Below are 20,366 nucleotides of genomic sequence, written 5' to 3'. Positions count from 1 at the left end.
TCAGATAATCCAGCTTATATTGTACAAATAATTTATAAAATTATAATGAAATAACATATAATGTGACATAATAATACAAGGCAGCTGCTTCTAAATCCCTGGCCTATGTGATATATGTTCCAAATGGGATTGAAATTCAGCAGGAGGAAGCTCAGAATTCTAGTGTTAATGACAGAAAACACCAATTAGCTTTAATGAGCAGATGTGCATTTTAAGCAAATAGTTGGAAACCACATCCACCTTGTCCAGTTTTGGACAAACTCTTCTAGGACCTTAAGTTTATCATGTTGGTATTAAATAGCAGTATATATATGTGTATATGTATATATACATATATATGTGTATATGTATATATACACATATATATATATATGTATATGTATATATACACATATATATAGAGTATACTGTATATATATACAGTATATATATTAAATAGTTGTATATATGTACATATATATACATATACATATATGTACATACAGTATTAAATGGTCTGTATATAAATAGACTTTATATAATTTAAAACATTAATTCAAGACAGAGACTGTAGCAATACTTGTAGCAATACTTAAATGGAGTTGACTAAGCCAACTATTTCTAGAATACATGATTCTTGATTATTTTTTAATTTGGGAGGATTTTCACTGTTTCTAACTTTGCATTAAGTATGACTTAATATCTTTATAATGCTCAGTAATGAATAGCACAGTCCAAAGCCTATCTGATATAATATTCAGAGTCACAGAAGGGAAGTTATTTTACTTTACTAATTGATTATTCTGTTCAATCTTGTCTCATAGGTGAACTATTGATCGGTTCAGATATCTTCCTAAGTAGCCAAATCTCCTGCAGAGGAATTTTACACTTTAAAAGTATAGCATCCTAAAACTGTTGATCACGTATCAAAATGATTCATTGAACAACAAAGTTTTTAGTTACGTTATTTTGTATTCTATATTTGCTCCCTCGGAGGTTATTTTAAAGGCTACAAAGAATGCTACAGCAGGAATGGCCTGCTATTTGTTTGAGATTTAAAGGAGACTAAGGATGAAATCACTATTGTGTTTGTCCTTGGAAATTAGGCAGAATGAGTTAGAGGAGGTGGGATCTGTTGACGTGAGACTTGTTTAAGTGGGTCCTCTTGTTTATATGCATTTGCTAATGGGACAGGCAGGTCGGCAAACAATGACCTCCAGAAGGGTATATTTGGCCCTTGTCCTTCGGTCTACTTGTAGGATCCCACCCTTCCAGCCCGACACTGCTCCCTGCCTTCCTCTCTTCACAGCAGCTTCGGGGCCTCAGCTTCCTCAGCCTTCTCCACAGCCCAGCCTTGTTGCCTCCTTGTTTCCTTGCATACTCAGCTTTGGCCTTCTCAACACTCAGCTTCCTCAGTTCTCATCTCCTTTCATTCTGCATCTCCCGCCCCAAGCCCCCTTCCTCGGCTGCTCTGGTCATATGGATGAACTCTGTTCATTTACTTCTGATGGGAGGGGAGCAAGATCATGCCACCTTTCTAGTCCACAGGTCTGTGGATCTGCATGTGGGGGGCATACCTTTGCAAGGGGGAGCAAGTTTTCATTTCTGAGGACCTGAGGTCAGAGTGGGGACTGATGGTGCTGACAATAAAGTGTGGTGGGGAAAATTCACTTCCTTCCATATCTCCCAGGAAACTACTGATACCACTGGCATCTGGACTACATGTCGGCCAATATCAGGGTTCCTGATCTACCAATGCCACCTCACTTGCTTGTTGCATTTCCCAGAAGTTTCTTAATAGTCAGTCACCTGGTGCCAAACACAATGGGAGTATTAGAAAGCAGGCCTCAGTGCCTAGCACTTAGTAACCATTCAATAAGGATTTGTTACGTGCATGTATGAATGAATACAGGGGTTAGATTGACTCTTCTGTAGCTCCTTTATTTGGAATCAAATTACAATACTTGACATATTTAGGGGCACTTGGGTGGCTCAGTTGGTTAAGCCTCTGATTCTTGATTTCAGCTCAGGTCATGATCTCATGGTTTGTGAGTTCAAGCCCCACACCAGGCTCTGCACTGACAACAAGGAGCCTGCTTGAAATTCTCTCTCTTCCTCTTTCTGCCCCTCCCCCACTCATGTTTGCAAGTACGCTCTCTTTCAAAATAAATAAAATTAAACTTAAAAAAGTTACTTGCCATAGTCATATTTTAACAAATTGATAAGGTGTATTTACCTCGTGAAACAGAATAAAGGAAACCTCATTTAATATGGAGCTGGGAGGCCAGAAGATTCATGGCACCAAGCCCTGCATCGGGCTGCGCGCTGACGGCATGGAACCTGCTTAGGATTCTCTCTCTTCCTTTCTCCCTCTCCCTGTCTCTCTCTCCCTCAAAATAAACTAACTTTTAAAAATGCACAAAAGTTTTACCAAGCATTTACTGTGTTTTGAGACATTGCGTGACATGTTCAGAGGGTTTTCCTTAGTTTATGTACTCAAATTGACTAGCCTTGGTCGGGTCCTTTCCTCCAAAACCAAGCCACTGTATGAGCACTTTCTCTACCCTAGGAACAAGATCTCAACCCTGCTACCAGAGCCAATCTTCTTTTCACCTTGTCTTTCTCCTTCACCCACAAACATCCTCTTCGTTGCTCCTGCAATAGCTCAGACTTCAAAGGCTCTGCCCAGCCCCTGCACGAGAGACTTGGGCAAAGAACCCCAAGGTTACTGTGGCTGCTGGTCCATGTATATCACAAAAACCTAGTGGGCCATTATGTGTTTTCTTGTCTCCTTGCCTGGGCCAGGAACTCCTTAAGTGCTGGCTCTGTGTGACCCGCCCTACCACTCCCAGGGCCCCTGGCAAAGGGAGACATACTTACTACAGTTAAACTTTATTATAACATTCTTTCCAAGGGACATAAGGACATGTTTCTTACTAGACCATAAACTCCGAGGGCAGAGGTCATGTCATATTGGTCTTTCTGTAACCCAGCACTGGCGTAGCCAGCATATTGTGGGCATAGAGTAGTGGGAGGTAAGTGAATGGATTGGTGAACCACTGGCTCATTCCAACTGAAGAGATGATTAAGTGAAAATTTACAGGAGGTAAACAACATACATGGGATAGTTTCCTGAAAGCCTGTCATTCTTTTCTCATAAATTAAAAGTATTTTCAGGGGCACTTGGGTGGCTCAGTCGGTTAAGCGGTTAAGCGTCTGACTTCAGCTCGGGCCATGATCTCACAGTCCATGGGTTTGAGCCCTGCATCAGGGTCTGTGTTGACAGCTCAGCGCCTGGAACCTGCATCGAATTCTGTGTTTGCCCCCTCTCTTTGCCCCTCCCCTGCTCATGCTCTGTCTCTCAAAAATAAATGTTAAAAAAAAAAAAATAAAAGCACTTTCAGGACGAAAGTGGTCTTGGAAAATGAAAGTATTTTCAGGACGAAAGTTTTCTTGGAACTCAAGTACATGATTAATAAGCAGGAATAGCCAGTGGTTGCTGGTAAGCCAAGCTGGGGTGACAATAGTCAGCTTGTTATATTGATAGAGTGAAGTTGTGTGTGGATTTTTAAAATGGCAGATCTTACCAAAAAAAGCAGACCTGAGATACTTGGAAGAGTGACTCCATATTACTTAGGGATAGAAATCGGGGCTGGGGAGATGAGAAAGGAATTAAAACTGGTTCAAGGTTTCTGGGCTGGAGATTGAAGTGCTTTTTGCCATTAACAGAGAGAAGAATGTGAGATAAGAAAGAAGGTGCACGATTAGTTTGGGCTTGAATATGTCTCTGAACTCCAGCGTCCATAATTATTAAATAGGGGTTATGCTTGCTCTTTCTGAGGAAATGAGATGATGTGAAAGCACTTTGAAATTTGAAAAGGGAAGGACTAGACAATTATGTTAATGATAACCTTTATTATGAGTTTAATTATACTTAGATATATTCTTTTTTTTAATGTTTATTTATTTTTGAGAGGGAGGAGGGGCTGAGAGAGAAGGGGACAGGATTTGAAGAAGGCTCTAGGCTGAGAACAGAGAGCCCAATGGGGGACTTGAACATGCAAATCATGAGATCATGATCTCAGCCAAAGTCGGATGCTTAACTGACTGAGCCGCCCAGGGGCCCCATGGCTGCTGTTTATTAAGGCTTTAGATCTGATCCCCCAGCTCACTGTCTTCACCTGTATCTTTAAGCTCATAAACTTGGCTCACACCTGTCCCATCTGAAAATCAAACCAAACAAAACCCCTTGCTACTATCCTATCTCTTTCTCTTCACAAGCTTCCTGCAAAGATAAATCTGATTAGCTCACTTCTTACCTCCCTACTCCCTCTCTAATCTGGTTTCTTCTTACCTCCCTACTCCCTCTCTAATCCGGTTTTTGCCCTTATCACTCCACAATGAATGGGTCATCAGTTGAGCCCCATGTGGACAAAACAAATTGGCACTTCCCTTCCAACGTTTGGTTGATCTCCCTGAGCCACTTGATCTCCTGGCTGTCCCTTCTTTTCTTGGCTTCTCACACAGGTCTCCCCTCCTTACTATCAAATCTCAGCTCCTCTTGAGTGCCCTTTATTGGCTCCCTTTGGACTCATCCCCTAAATGCCAGAGTCCCTGGGTTTATTCTGTACTCTGTTCTTCCCATTCTCTGTGCTTTCCCTGGGTGACCTCATCTACAACCACAGCTGCAGTTACTAGGGACTTATTGAACATTCACATGCCTGTTCAGACTTCTCTTCTGACTTCTGGGCCCATAGGCCTACATGCCTCTGGACAACTCCACTTAAATATCCCTCAGGTACCTCAGCCTCAGCCTCACCTTAACAGAATTCATGTCTTTTCAGTCAGATGTCTTCCCCTGGATTCTTTGTGAATATTGTCATCATCCAGGATCCCAGCTTCTTTCCCCCATTTCTAGTCAGTTATGAAGAATAGCAAGATGAGGGAATTTTTGTTCCCTAGAATCCCAGAGAAGTTGAGGGATGCAGATTGGCTTGATAGGGCTGTACGCCCAAGGAGAAGCAGCAGATTGAGGAGCTACATACAATGGAGAGAACCAGGTGGTAGGAATGGCATTTTGGGAGCTGGCCCAGTGAGGGAAGGGTAGCTATGGGTGATGCTTCCAATCCTGGGTAACCTTAACTGAGCATCAGTAGGTGCTGAGGTATTTGGAGCTCTGGAAGAAAAAGGAACAAAGCTGGAACTTACCCAAACAGATCTGAAAAGAAATACTTCAGAGAGGAATGGGGACAGAGAGAAGCCCAACACAGTAAGACTTGGAAATGGGAGGGCCAAGTGGACTTCAATTTCTCAAGGGTAAGAAGCCCCTGAATGAGTATGGGTTATAGATGTTCATTTCATTTACAGGTTCTACCTCCAACCTGATCTTCTTTTTCTTAGTATCCTCTGGGCTACTGCGCACCCCCAACTCTTGTTTCGTCTTATCAAGCTGTTGTCTCTTTTAACTTTTGTATGTTAAGGTAAAAATTCCTTTGCTTCTTACACAAGGCCCTTCAGGATATGGTCCCCATTTACCATGTAGCCCCATCTCTTGCTCCTGACTACACAGTCTTTTTGCTTCAGCCACATGAAAGTTTATCCAGCCCTTTAAAAGCATCACACCTTCATATAGCGGTTCCATGTGCCTTTTGGAATATCTGTCTTACCCTCTTCTCCCTAAACTCATTCATTCTGCCACTTCTACTTTTCCCTCAAGCACCATCTCAGAAGCCTTTTATAACCCCAATCTGATTTTCTCTGACCTATCATGGCATTCTACACATAAAAAAACAAACAAACAAACAAACAAACAAACAAAAAAACCCCCACCTTTACCACATCTCACTGTAGTCAGTTAACTCACCTCTCTGCCTTAGCAGACTGGTTATGTTAGGAAGGTAGATTTCAGCGTAGCTGGCTTTCTATCCCCAATATTTAGCTCATAAACAGCAGTTGATATTTCCAAATGAATAAATAAAAAGTTATCAACCATGAAAGTTTTAAAGCTTAAGCCGTAGGATATTTAAAAGAAACTTAAAAAAAATTTTTTTTTAACGTTTATTTATTTTTGAGACACAGAGAGACAGAGCATGAACAGGGGAGGGTCAGAGAGAGGGAGACACAGAATCCGAAACAGTTTCCAGGCTCTGAGCTGTCAGCACAGAGCCCCACGCGGGGCTCGAACTCACGGACCGCGAGATCATGACCTGAGCCGAAGTTGGCCGCTTAACCGACTGAGCCACCCAGGCGCCCCTAAAAGAAACTTTTTTTTTTTTTAAATTTTTTTTTTCAGCGTTTTTTATTTATTTTTGGGACAGAGAGAGACAGAGCATGAACGGGGGAGGGGCAGAGAGAGAGGGAGACACAGAATCGGAAACAGGCTCCAGGCTCCGAGCCATCAGCCCAGAGCCTGACGCGGGGCTCGAACTCACGGACCGCGAGATCGTGACCTGGCTGAAGTCGGACGCTTAACCGACTGCGCCACCCAGGCGCCCCAAAGAAACTTTTTAACATTTAAACAGCAGGCCATTTAATGGTCATTTCACGTGCTAGCCATTCACCTTGTTCCCGGAAGTGAGTGCAATCTTGCTGGCCCATTTGCCAGTGGGAAGATATGGGCATTTAAAAGTGCATCTCCAAGAGGTATCACCAACCCACAGAGGGATCTCAAGCAGCCTGTCATCTACAGAGCTCACCAGATCAGGGACCATTTCCTGGCCTTGACCTGTAGGGTACCTGTAGCCACTAAAAGAGGTATGCAGATATTCATTGTTAAGGTAATCTCTTTTGTCTTTAGGTTAAGGAGTGCAGGGGGATATGTTGGTCTATGTGTGTGTGTGTTTGTGTGTGCGCGGAGGAGGGAGGAGGCAATGTGTACATCACTTCTTCAGAGACGCCTTCCCTGACCTCTTTGGTTGGGTGATGTTAGCCTCCCCACCCTCAGAGCACCTTATTCTCCCTCTCTGCACGGGTCACAGCTGTTGCATTTCTGTGGTTAATGCCCGTCTCCCCTGCTAGATAGGAAACTGCTCGAGGCAAGGAACCCATCACGATCCTGTTAACCCCCGTGGGATGCCCAGTAGGATGCCTGAAGCATCACAGGCATTCTACGAACAGGTCTTCGACAAACGTTTCTGGGGCGAACTGGGGCTGCCGACCACCCCCGGTCGGCCTACCGCTACCCCACCGAGGACTAACTCCCCGCCCACCAGCGGCCGGGCCAGGCGGGGCGGGGTAGGGTGCGGCCGGCGGCGCGCGGCGGGGCGCTCTCGCGGGGAGGGTTCTCCCGCTCGCGTGGGCGCGGCCGGGGTAGGAGAGGGGGAGACCAGGGAGGGAGCGGGGTGACGCGTGGCCACGGCTGGGCCAATGAGCGCCGGCCGGGCGGGGCTCGCCGCCGGCTGCCTGGGCGCGCGCGGGGCTGGGCGTGCCAGCGGGTGACGCGCCTGGCCGGCCGGGCCAATAGGCTCGCGGTGGCGGGCGGGCGGGCCTCGCGGCCGGGGGCTGTAGGACGCTAACCGGAGGCCGGCCGGACAGACTGACGTTCGGCTTCAACGAGGAAGGCGCGTGGCGGGGATGGCGCTGGCGCGGGCCTGGAAGCAAATGTCCTGGTTCTACTACCAGTATCTGCTGGTCACGGCGCTCTACATGCTGGAGCCCTGGGAGCGGACTGTGTTCAGTATCCTGCCCAGGCCGCGGGCGCGGGGGCCGGGGGGCGGGGGAGCGGAGCCGGGCGGCATCCTCCTGGGCCCAGGCGCCGGGGTGGGGGCGGAGAGGCGGCTGTGCGGGGACGGCGCGCGCGCGCGGACTCGCTTCTTCGCTGTGGGCGAGCGGGGCGGAGGTCTCGGGGCCCAAGGGCGGCGGGCGTGCGGCTGGAGAGGGTGGGGGGGGCTACATCCCTTGATCCGGGGTCGCCGGTGAGTCGCTTTGCCGAGGTAGAAGCGGCTTTATTACTGGAGGAAATCCCCTAGGGCGATGTCTAACCTGGTGCGTCCTCGCCGGCACTTCGGCCGCGCCTGCCTTTGGTTTCGTCCCCTTTGCTTTGGGAGGCAGGGACCATGCAAGTGGAGCAAATCGCTCCTGGCTTTGGACGCCTTTGACCTTTAACTGTCCCTGAGTTAGCTGACTTTGGTCCTAATGAGAATGCTAACCAGTTTACTAGACTTTTAAAATCATGTGAGTTTGTGTTTGTGACACCCCAATAGTTTTTTAAAAGCAGTTTGTTGTAGCTTTTTGGTCTCCAGGATGGGGAGTTTAAAAAGTGTGTTTTATTCATTAAGTTGCTGTTTTCACAGTCCATAGAAGTCGAGCCCAGAAAGGAATTTGTGGTTAGTTGTAAATAGTGTTTGAAACTGTGTTTTCATAGATAGCTAATAAATACTTGTTAAAGACTATTGAATGGTCACTTGGAGCCAAGCAACTGTGCTGAGCGTTTGCCTGTATCTTAACCCATCTAACTTTCATAACAACCTCACTTAATAAGCAAAGTTGTGTAAATAGGCTTTCTGAAGCCTGTGATGTTTGTGTTTTCATTTGCAGAATATAGTAATAATGAGCTGTAACTTTTTTTTTTGTTTTTGTTTTAAATTTGGGGGCCAAATATAAAAAATATTTCACATAACATGTACTTCATATGGGGTTTCTCTTTTTTTAATTGAAGTATAGTTAACACAATGCTACACTAGTTTTATGTGTACAACATAGTGATTTGACAACTGTATATTACACGTGCTCCTTTTCAATGTGGTTTAGTTTGGAGTAGCTTGAGAACAGCTTTGCAAATGCATTGTTGGATTCTGGTGGAGTGACTGAGATCATTTCCTTCCAAGCATTAATAAGTGTGCTTATTTGTGTTGAACTAGCATAAGGTTGTACTCAGAGCTGTTTTTTGTTTCAACACTTTGGAGGACTTTTAAGCTGCTTACAAGAAAAATTATTTATTTTTATTATTGTTTCTTTCCAAAGCTTTCCAGCACTTAAGAACCATATTTTTGGATTTAAAGTCTGAATGTAAAGTGTGCTCTGATTTCCTGCACCATTTATTTGTAGCTGCAGTTTAGTCTTACTCTAAGTTCTATAGGTTAGAGATCAAGTCACCTGTGTAAAAGGTATACTAAGTATAGAAGCACAGGCTTCTTGACTCAGTTAAAATCATCTTTTTTTTTTTTTAATTTTTTTTTCAACGTTTTTAATTTATTTTTGGGACAGAGAGAGACAGAGCATGAATGGGGGAGGGGCAGAGAGAGAGGGAGACACAGAATCAGAAACAGGCTCCAGTCTCCGAGCCATCAGCCCAGAGCCTGACGCGGGGCTCGAACTCACGGACCGCGAGATTGTGACCTGGCTGAAGTCGGACGCTTAACCGACTAAGCCACCCAGGCGCCCCTAAAATCATCTTTTTAAAATTTTTTTTATTTTTAAGGTTTATGTTTTATTTACTTAAGTAATGTCTACATCCAACATGGGGCTTGAACTCACACCCTGAGATCAAGAGCCACATTGTCTTCCAACTGAGTCAGGTAGGTGCCCCTCAGTTAAAATCAGGGGCTCCTGGGTGGCTCGGTGGGTTGAGCGTCTGACTTGGCTCAGGTCATGATCTCACAGCTTGTGAGTTCGAGCCCTGTGTCAGGCTCTGTGCTGACAGCTCAGAGCCTGGAGCCTGCTTTAGATTCTGTGTCTCCCTCTCTCTCTGTTCCTAACCCACTCGCATTCTGTCTCTATCTCTCTCAAAAATAAATAGACATTAAAGAAATTTTTTTTAAAAAAGAGCCACATTCTCTTCCAACTGAGTCAGCTAGTTTCCTTACTTAATTTCAAAAACCCTCATATTCAACTGGGATTGACCTTCCAATTTACAACAACCATTAACTTCTAGCTATTTCATTTTGGAGAAATAGAGAAGCAAATTCAGATGTTTAAGGATGCCTCTAGAAAAATAGAGGTGCCTCTCAGTTAAAATCAATTTAAAAGTGAATTTAGGATTACCTGAGTGGCTCAGTCGGTTAAGGGCCCCACTCTTGATTGCAGCTCAGATCCTGATCTCACTGGTTTGTTCGATTGAACCCCCGTGTTCAGCTCTGTGTTGACAGTGGTGAGCCTCCTTGACATACTTCTTTCTCTCTCTCTCAAAATAAACATTTTAAAAAAAGTGAATTTAAACAATGTTGCACTAAATCAACACTCTTTAAGTAGGAGGTTGAATGTAGAGCTCACTGTCAGAGTCCATCAAAAGTTTTACAAGCTTTTGCTTGGATACATGCTACAGTGTCAATGGTATTAAGGTTTTCCTCTTATATTGCAATAGTAATAGTGTCCTGTAAATAAACCAGATGATGGCTCTTTGGGAGGGAGATGGTGGCATAAATTATGAAATGAAATATAATGCGTCTGTAGATTTTTGACTTCTCATTGGTTTTTGTGACCAAGTGTTTTGTTTTAAAAAAACTAGTGAGAACTGCAACAAACTAGCATCGGGGCTGTAGAACACTATGGCTTTAAATCTAAGATTAAAAAGATATTATTTCAAAGTTCACATTATTGAATTAACCAAGGTGGAAATGTAATACTTTTGACATATGCCAGTCTTAAATTACTATCAGCTGTTGTGCTTCAATTCCAGTTGAACTTCTAGAGTTTAAGTCAGGCATTTAATTATTGTATACGATTTTGGAACATTGATTTGAAATTGAATCTTCATTCTAGGGCGGAGGAAGAAACTGAATGAGGAAGCTGGATTTCCCCCCAGTTATTAGGAGCTTTAATTACTGTGAAGTAGTTTGAATTTCATAAGTTCATCAATAATTAGTAAGTTTCATATAGAACAGTTTTGTAGCCAGTTACATGGTTTTGAAAAGAGACATACTTTCTTAAAAATTGCATTGAATACAGTCATTGCTGCTAGCAAACTAAAATTTCATGTAAGAAATTTGTCTGGCTGTCTGAAAAATGGTCTCTGAGTTAGAAGTCCTAACTAAAGACTCTAGAAGAAGGTAATTGCACTAGTTTACATGTCACTGCTGTAATTCCTTTAATAAATTGAAGTTGTCCCTGTTTTAGGGAAACTGACAGCCTTCTATTAACTACTTCTGTACATTTTTCTAGAGGCATCCTTAAACATCTGAATTTGCTTCTCTATTTCTCCGAAATGAAATAGCTAGAAGTTAATGGTTGTTGTAAATTGGAAGGTGAATCCCAGTTGAATATGAGGGTTTTTGAAATTATCTAAGTAAGGAAATTGTCACAAAAAATAATTTTAAATATGTTTTTTAAGGAAATGCATCTGGGGGCGCCTGGGTGGCTCGGTCGGTTAAGCGTCCGACTTCGGCTCAGGTCATGATCTCACAGTCCGTGAGTTCGAGCCCCGCGTTGGGCTCTGTGCTGATGGCTCAGAGCCTGGAGCCTGTTTCAGATTCTGTGTTTCCCTCTCTCTCTGCCCCTCCCCTGTTCATGCTCTGTCTCTCTCTGTCTCAAAGATAACTAAACGTTAAAAAAAAAAAGTTAAAAAAAAAAAAAAAAAGGAAATGCATCTGTGTCAAGTCAGGCCCACTGCAAATGGTTCTTGAAAGAATAAGGTTTAAAAACCCGTTTTGTAATTGTACCATGCTAGGGCCCGTATCCTAAATTTTCTCTTACTTTAAAAAAAATTTTTTTTTAATGCTTATTTTTGAGAGAGAGACAGAACGTGAATAAGGGAGGGGCAGAAAGAGAATCCAAAGCAGGCTTCAGGCTCCGAGCTGTCAGTACAGAGCCCGACATAGGGCTTGAACCCACAAACCGTGAGACCGTGACCTGAGCCAAAGTCAGATGCTCAACTGACTGAGCCACCCAGGCGCCCCCTAAATTTTCTCTTATCATCTGCTTTCTGTTACCATATTTGAAACGATAATTAGCGTTTTGTTTGTCAACCAGTACTTGAACATTTTCCATGTGCAGACATGGTATCTGTCCTACATGAGAAGGGGACGTGACACCTGATTAAAACAGAAGGTAACAATCAAGTGAATGGAATAAGGGCAGAGTAGTATTACAATGAATACTACAGCAGAGCCTGCAGACTGTAATTCATTGAGCTCCATCTCCAAAGTAGAAGTTTTTACATGTTTCAAAAGCCCCCTTTCCCTACTGGCAGCCATCAGTGGGAAAGGAAAACACCAGGTTTTGTAACTAAGGCAAGTTTTGTAACCAGCGAGGCACTCCCTGTAGTGTCTCACTGAAAAACATTGTAACCATGCTGCTGAGAGGTATGGAAAAATTAAAAATACCTTGTTAAAATAATTTGAAGAATAAGTAAAAATTATTTAGCTTTTTTTTTTTAAGATAAAAAAGGACTTTATTCTGTAATCACTGAGCTATATTTGCCATCTTTCTATGACTTCTTATGTTTCCATGACATTTTATACTTCTATTTATTTTAGGCAAAATGTGGGCAGTTTTTTGGTTTATGTTAGGAATTAGATTTACCCTGAAAGACAATCTGTGTTCCATCAAGAAAAGAAATTTTTTTAAACCACAGTGCTGGGCACATAGATAGTGCTTGAGAAACATTTGTTTGTATATTGATTTGTTATTTCAAAGGAATTGCAGAAGTACTTAGGAATGGTAAAAGAGACCTGATTTTAAAGCGGATTTGGGTAGCTTTGGAGCTTGGCTGTTGCTGGTGAAAAAAATTCAGTTCTTGGAGAGAATTCAAATTAAAAGAAGCAAAAAATACTATAGAGTGAAAGAACTTCTTTGATTTATTTTAAAAAATGTTAACAAAATTTACTTTGTTATATATATTCATTTGTAAAATATGTATGTTTGCTGAATTCTGCATTTCACAAGAATTAAGTACTTCCTAATTGCCAGATACTATTCTAGGTAGTGGGGGTATGACTGAACAAAACAGATAAAAATATTTATTCTAATGCTACTAAATAAAAAATATAGACTATTAAATTGTTATAGCTCTTCTAGAGAAAAACAGAACAGAAGAGGATAGGAAGTAGGAAGGAGTGTTTTTCAATTTTAGCTAGAGTGGTCAGGAAGGGCATTTGGAAAGATTTTTTTTTTTTTAATTTTTTTTTTTTTAACGTTTATTTTTGAGACAGAGACAGAGCATGAACAGGGGAGGGTGAGAGAGAGAGGGAGACACAGAATCCAAAACGGGCTCCAGGCTCTGAGCTGTCAGCACAGAGCCCGACGCGGGGCTCGAACTCTCGGACCGCGAGATTGTGACCTGAGCTGAAGTCGGACGCTTAACCGACTGAGCCACCCAGGCGACCCGAGAACAGGGATTCTTTAAGGCAGAAGAAGTGGCAAGTGAAGTTGAGAAAGCAGGTTAGGGCCATTTATTAATTTACCAGATACTTCTGGGTGCATACCTTGTACCAGATGCTGGCTTAGGTGCTTGTGATACATCTGAGCAAATGAGACAAAGATCCCTTCCTTGTGGAACATTTATACTTGAATTACATAGTATGCTAGGTGGTAAGCATTGTGGAAGACAGAGAAGTAGGTCAGTGGGATAAATGTGCAGATGGGATGGAGTTGTTTCTAAAGAGGATATCAGGAGAGGCTTCCCTGAGCAGCATTTGCATAAAAACATAAAGAAAGTGATGGAGTTAGAGAGTAGAAATCTAAGGGAAGAACATAGCTGGCAGAGGGAACAGCCAGGGCAAGTCCCTGAGTCCAGAGCCTGCCTGGCACATATGAAGGCCATCACCGAGGCAGGTGTGGCTGGAGCAGAGTGACCACGGGGGAGAGGGCAGAGTCCATGGAGATCCTGGAGGTCATGGTAAGGATTTTGGCTTTTAATCTTAGTTGAAAAGGATGCTCTTAGAAGGTTTTTGAGAGGAGTGATCCAGTCTAAGTTTGAAAAGGTTTACTTTAGCTACAGGGTTTGGGAAAGATTAAGGGCCATGAGGGGAGGCAGGGGTAGAAGCAAAGGTAGGTATTTTGGATTGGGGTAGGCTTTGCATGATAATGAAAAAGAGAGCATTAAAAATTTAAAGGTGTATGCTGTGTCAGTAGCAGCTAAGTTAATTTATTTTTGTAGATTTTTGCTGTATCCTCAAATGCTAACAGCTAGAATTGAGAAGAATTTTTCTTTGCATCTCAATATACTAAAGTATTTGAGAGTTTAGAAAATATGAATTTTTAAATTGTAAATAAAAATAGATCATACATCCTCATGGTTCAGAACTCAAAAGGCACCAAAAAGGTAGGTGGTAAAAGTCTTCTTTCCACCCAGCCACCTCAGGACAACCCATGTTACCAGTTTCCTGTGTATCTCTCCTGAAGTATTCTGTGAAAACCTGGAAAATGCACTTAAGCTGTTTTTAATAGCGCCTGGTTTGGTAAAATCAAGGTTTTTATAAGCCAGGAGAGAGGTGTTTGAGGTGTATATTTTGCCTTGCCATTTTTGGAGTCACTAATAATTAAGTTAGTATTTTTTTCTGTGTATTTCCTCTGTAACATATTTTTGTAAATAAACACAACAAACAAAACAAAATTGACCAAGAAACACTGTATTTTGGCCGGGGGGAGCTTTAGCTCAGTGTCTCTGTCTTTGGCAGAGCTTCCTCTGAGCTATTCAATAGAAGGTATTATCATTAAAACCCCAATTCACCAGGGTCTTCTACTAGAACTTTCTTCTTAATGAGTACCTCTTTTGAAGAAAATGTTTGTATGTACAAAATCCTTTGATACTTTAAATAGAGTTCCAGTAAAAATCAGCATGTGGTTTGATGATTAGGCAAAAAAAGTATATTTTTTTAATGTTTATTTGTTTTTGAAAGAGAAAGACCATGAGTGGGGGAGGGGCACAGTGGGAGAGGGGGACTGAGGATCCAAAGTAGGCTCTGTGCTGACTGCAGAGAGACCGATTCAGGGCTTGAGCTTATGAACTGAGAGATCATGGTCTGAGCAGAAGTCGGACACTTAACTGACTGAGCCACCTAGGCAAAACTGTTAATATCAGAGAAAGTTACTTCTAGAAAGATATTTAGTAAATCAGTTTAATGCCTTTTAGAAAGATTTATCAAGGTGTCTTCAAACAAAATGTGATTTCAGAATAATGTTGAAATAGCCCAAACATAGCCTTCAGACTTAAGAAGAAAAAGAATTTCTTCCCACTAGTCTTCAGTCTTTTACATTTCATGCCATTTTCTTTTGAGATTCCTTTTGTAGAAATGAATGCAGCTCTCTCTTACAAGGGAGGGCTGAAGAGGGGGAAGCAGAGGTAAGAATAGTTGTAACTGATAAATTAATGCTTCCAAGCCTCCACCCCAGTGGTATTTAGACTTTTTGTGTAGCCCCTACAAGAACAAAAAGTAATGGGTATTATCTTGTTCATTTAAGTTGACTTTTGAAACATTTCATAGTAAATTAAAACAGTTACAATGGATTTAATTCCTTGCTTTTCATATGTATTTTATTATTTTATGTGTATTAGAAAGTGCAAGTAGGGGAGAGAGGTAGAGAATCCTAAGCAAGTTCCATGCTCAGCATGAAGCCTGATGTGGGGCTTGATCCCATGACCCTGGGATCGTGACCTGAGTCAAAATCAAGAGTCAGACGCTCAACTGACTGAGCCACCCAGGTGCCCCTATGATTGTATATTTTTGTTAAAACCTTAAAACTATATTTTTTCTTGTATAATTCATAGAAAATGTTTATCGCATAACCTATTTGGAAACACCAGTCCTTATTGTGAAGCTAAATAGGCAAAATCAACCTTAATTTCTGTCAGAAAAAGCTCAGTGCCATTTTTCTGCTCAAGCAATTGTTACATAAACACTTTTACCCCTCTTGCCTTTTTTTTTAATTTTATGACTTTATTTGACAACCAGTGCTTATTTCTCATCGATATTGACTGTAGATTAAAAAAAAATTTTTTTTTTTAATGTTTATTTATTTTTGAGACAATGTGAGACACAGAGTGCAAGCAGCGGAGGGACAGACAGAGGGAGACACAGAATCCGAAGTGGGCTCCAGGCTCTGAGCTGTCAGCCCAGAGCCCGACGTGGGGCTCAGACTCATGAACCATGAGCTCATGACCAGAGCTGAAGTCGGATGCTCAACTGACTGAGCCACTCAGGCTCCCCTGACTATAGATTTTTGAAAGTGGTGACAGGTCCATAGATAACCAATGTATTAAAGCTTGTTTGGTGAATCTTCATCCTAATGTTTTCTGGACAACCACACATGGGTATGCCCTGGGCCATTCCTCATTCCTTTGACTCAGACAGCTTTGTGGAGCTGTGCACATCTGGACTTCCCGTCTCTTCATGGCAAATTTCCAGACTTTTGGCATGCTTCTTGAAGCCTACTCCATGGGTGTGCTTTTAAGTGCTGACATTGTATTATCTGGTCACTACCTTGTTGATGGCAGAAAGGCCCTTCTCACCATCCTTCTTTGTAGGAGCCATTCTGTCAGGCCCAGGCTGGGAAGCTGTCTCCCTTCTGGATTGAAATTATTAAATGGATAGATCGATGAAGCTTGTAGCTGTGCCAGGAGTTTGTTACCGAGTTGAAATAAAGTACAACTCAAGGTAGTTACTCTTCCTTTGTTTGCTGTCCCAAAAATTATTTTATACCCTGGGGAAATGCATAATTTTGGATTCAGGAAGTAAAGTGGTAGAAATGAAGTTGCAAGGGGGGATGGGAAGGAGAACTAGCAGATCATGAATAATAGCAGATCATGATAATGCTCAGATCAGGCTTTAGGAGAGTCAGTGGCAGCTGAAGATCTGTAAACCCTTCCCTTTAACAGATCCTAACCTTCTGGAAAGTCTTCTTGTATCTCGAAGGCTCCTGTGCTTTAGTTCAAAGACAGCTGCTCTAGCCTGTTTTACCCTGCCTTGATGTTGGGTTGGCTAAGTGAAAATGTTAGAATATCCCTTATCTATACTTCTTTGGATATTACAATTTTTTCTTTAATAGCTCTCAGGAAAGATGGAAGATGAAGAAAACTGTATTACACAAGAACTGTGTGTGTGTGTGTGTACACTTATGACCCTGAGATTGAGTCACATGCTCTACAGACTGAGCCAGATAGGCATCCCATCCACTACAAATTTTTAAAGACTTTGTGACCCACCCCCTAGGCTTTAACATTTATGGTACTTAGGAGCAAAGATAAGATGGATTCTTTTGTTAAAAAACAAAACAAAAAAACCCCCAATGCTCAAATTTAATAGTTAAAACTATATGTTCCAGAAGATCTACTTAAGGGGCGCCTGGGTGGCGCAGTCGGTTAAGCGTCCAACTTCAGCCAGGTCACGATCTCGCGGTCCGTGAGTTCGAGCCCCGCGTCCGGCTCTGGGCCGATGGCTCGGAGCCTGGAGCCTGTTTCCGATTCTGTGTCTCCCTCTCTCTCTACCCCTCCCCCGTTCATGCTCTGTCTCTCTCTGTCCCAAAAATAAATAAAAAACGTTGGAAAAAAAAAAATTAAAAAAAAAAAGAAGATCTACTTAATAGAGCATATATACTTTTCATAAACTGGAATGCTTAAAAAATAGTAGTTATGAAATGATAGAAAGATAGTATTTATGATCAATAGCTATGAAAAGTAGAATTACTTTTCTAATTCTCAGTTGGTTGAGCGTCTGACCGGCTCAGGTCATGATCTCACTGCTTGTGAGTTTGAGCCCCGAGTGGGGCTCTGTGCTGACAGCTCAGAGCCTGGAGCCTACTTCAGAGTCTGTGTCTCCCTCTCTCTCTGCCCCTCCTCCACTTATGCTCTGTCTCTCTGTCCTTCTCTCAAAATAAATAAAACATTAAAAAAAAAAAAAGAATTACTACTAATAAAAAAATTTTGGCCATCACGTGTGTTCCTGAAAAAATCCCCAAGTTATAGGGTTTATGGGAAAATAGCACTAGAGCACTCAAAATCTATACAACTTAGTAAGCAAGCACTAACTAAAACAATAATTGACATCTTGGGGGGATAACTTGGATAGCCCAGGCAGGCACGCTGGGGGCTGCCTCAGAGGACATTAAAAATGCATGGGCAGAATTGACTGGAAATGCTAAGTAGTGTAGATGGTGTGGGCTGCCATTGAAGAGGTACAGGAAGGAGTTCAACCTGCCACTAGCTAAGAATTGTGCTAGCCTGGAGGTGTGCTTTTCTGGAGAGGGAGTCTGGGTGCAGATACTAACTTTTAATTTTCTTTTTTTTTTTTTCTTTAATTTTTTTTAACGTTTATTTATTTTTGAGACAGAGAGAGACAGAGCATGAATGGGGGGAGGGTCAGAGAGAGGGAGACATAGAATCTGAAACAGGCTCCAGGCTCTGAGCTGTCAGCACAGAGCCCGATGCGGGGCTCGAACTCACGGACCACAAGATCATGACCTGAGCCAAAGTTGGCCGCTTAACCAACTGAGCCACCCAGGCGCCCCACTTTTAATTTTCTTAAAATAGGGCTCAAAGGATTCTTGCCTGTGCAGCATCTAAGCTAAAGGATGTTTCTTGCTGAAGGTTATAATTCTTCTCTCACTTAATCTGGCTCCCCTAATTTATGAAGAATCCTGTATGAAACAGTACAGCTCCTATGTTATGCTAGTCATGTGTGAGCTAGCTGGTATTCCAGGAATGTATCACAGCAGAACAGATTATATTTCAGAGCAGGCTGGGGGTTTTGTCCCCTTGATCCTGGGACTTCAAATCTGCATGAAATTAGAAGCTTTAATTACAAAGGTGCACAATGATACACAGCCTGGGTGTCTCTGGGCTCAGAGCTGCAAACCATTTCCAGGACTTCAGTTCAGAGTTGAACATGATCATTGGTGGTTTCAGCAGTATGATTTTTTGTTTCTTTAGTTTGTCATCAAGTTGTAGTTTCTAGAATCAATTTCCATCCTTCGATGTAATCATACTATGCAAAGTTTAGAGAATGTGTTTTGCTTGCTAAATACTTAAAAAAAAAATTGTTTTTTGACGTTTATTTTTGAGAGAGAGAGACCGACCATGAGTGGGGGAGGGGCAGAGAGAGAGGGAAACACAAAATCTGAAGCAGGCTCCAGGCTCTGAGCTGTCAGCACAGAGCCTGATTCGGGGCTTGAACTCACAAACCGCAAGATCTTGACCTGAACCGAAGTCGCATGCTTAACCGATTGAGCCACCAAGGCACCCTGCTAAATACTAACTTCTGATGCTAATGTGATGTCCTTTAAAATGACCCATGGATATCAAATTGACTAACCTACACGGGACTGTAACAGTATCAGTATCTTCTACTTGCTTTTATTTTAAGGTAACAGAAAAGTATCAAGAAATAGTTGATATATTTGGTAAAAATGCACTTTCTTAACATTTCTCTTGGTGATGATCTCCAGGTGTTTTTTTTTTTATTTTATTTTGATTTCAATATAGTTAATATACAGTGCTATATGAGTTTTGGGTGTGCAATATAGTGAATCAGTAATTCTCTACATTACTCATTACTCATCATGATAAGTGTGCTCTTAATCCCCATCACCTATTTCACTGATCTTCCTACCCAACTCCCCTCTGCTGACCAGCAGTTTGTTCTCTCCAATTAAGAGTCTGTTTTTTGGTTTGTTTCTGTCTCCTTGTTTGTTTCTCTCCTTTGCTTGTTTGTTTTGTTTCTTAAATTATACATATGAATGAAATTATATGGTATTTGTCTTTCTCTGATTGGCTTGTCTCTCTTAGCGTTATACTCTCTAGCTCTATCCATGTTGCAAATGGCAAGAATCAGTGCATTGAAATTATTTAGATTTGTGAAGAGGTATGAGTTGTACCTGCTGGAACAGAGGTCCCTGGCCTTTTCCCAATGAGAAACTACTTTTGATTTCTCCAAAGTCTTGTGAATAGGTTACTAAGGTAGGCGGTGATAGTGCGGTTACTGGCTGGGGCGGAAAGTGTTAGTTGCTGTGGTCTTGCTTCTGATGTACTGTACTTACCTTCAAAGCATTTCCTCTCTTTGTTATCAGGATTTTTTTTATTTTTATTTTTTTTATTGTAAGTCTCTAGGAAAAGGGTTGGGTATGGCCCTTATATGAGCAAAAGAAATCTTTTTTTTTTCCTATCTAGCTGGAAACTTATCAGCTGATGATTAGTTGGGGTTTCCTGTTAAAGAACAGCAAACAACATACAGATATATGGTTTCACATCTATTTGCTTTTAAATCCACTGAACCCATAAAACATTTATGTTATATCCAGGTTATAAATAACCTGATTGTTCATTCAGTCCTTGAACAAACATTTATCTTCAGCGCCTGCACATATCCTGGCACATTATCTGCTCAGTTCTTGAATGATTTATGAAGCACCTGCTTTATCTAGCAATGCATTACAGCTGCAAGCCAAGGGGCGGCTGAGTCAATGTACTCTGGCCCTTAAGCACTTAAAATTCAGTGGTAGAGGCAGTTACAAACACACAC

General features: G+C 42.0%; 1 protein-coding gene across 3 annotated transcripts in view; it reads left to right on the top strand.

Annotated features, from left to right (window-relative positions):
• The first annotated feature begins 7,489 nt into the window (after nucleotides 1-7,489).
• SPTSSA (serine palmitoyltransferase small subunit A) overlaps nucleotides 7,490-20,366 on the top strand; it is a 28,182-nt gene continuing 15,305 nt past the window's right edge. For 2 of the 3 annotated variants that reach the window (XR_009264373.1, XR_009264372.1), the window contains exon 1: nucleotides 13,111-16,508. Coding sequence is in view for 1 of the 3 variants with exons in the window: in XM_058738795.1 (XP_058594778.1) it covers nucleotides 7,552-7,654 (103 nt within the window). In the remaining 2 variants the exon portion in view is untranslated. Of the gene's footprint in view, nucleotides 7,655-13,110; nucleotides 16,509-20,366 lie in introns of those variants that run through there. The other variant, XM_058738795.1, reaches the window with a different exon arrangement.

Source organism: Neofelis nebulosa, chromosome 7 (assembly GCF_028018385.1).
Source record: "Neofelis nebulosa isolate mNeoNeb1 chromosome 7, mNeoNeb1.pri, whole genome shotgun sequence".
Classification (NCBI taxonomy): domain Eukaryota; kingdom Metazoa; phylum Chordata; class Mammalia; order Carnivora; family Felidae; genus Neofelis; species Neofelis nebulosa.
Note: the sequence above shows the minus strand (reverse complement) of the source record. Positions and strands in the feature narration are given on the sequence as shown.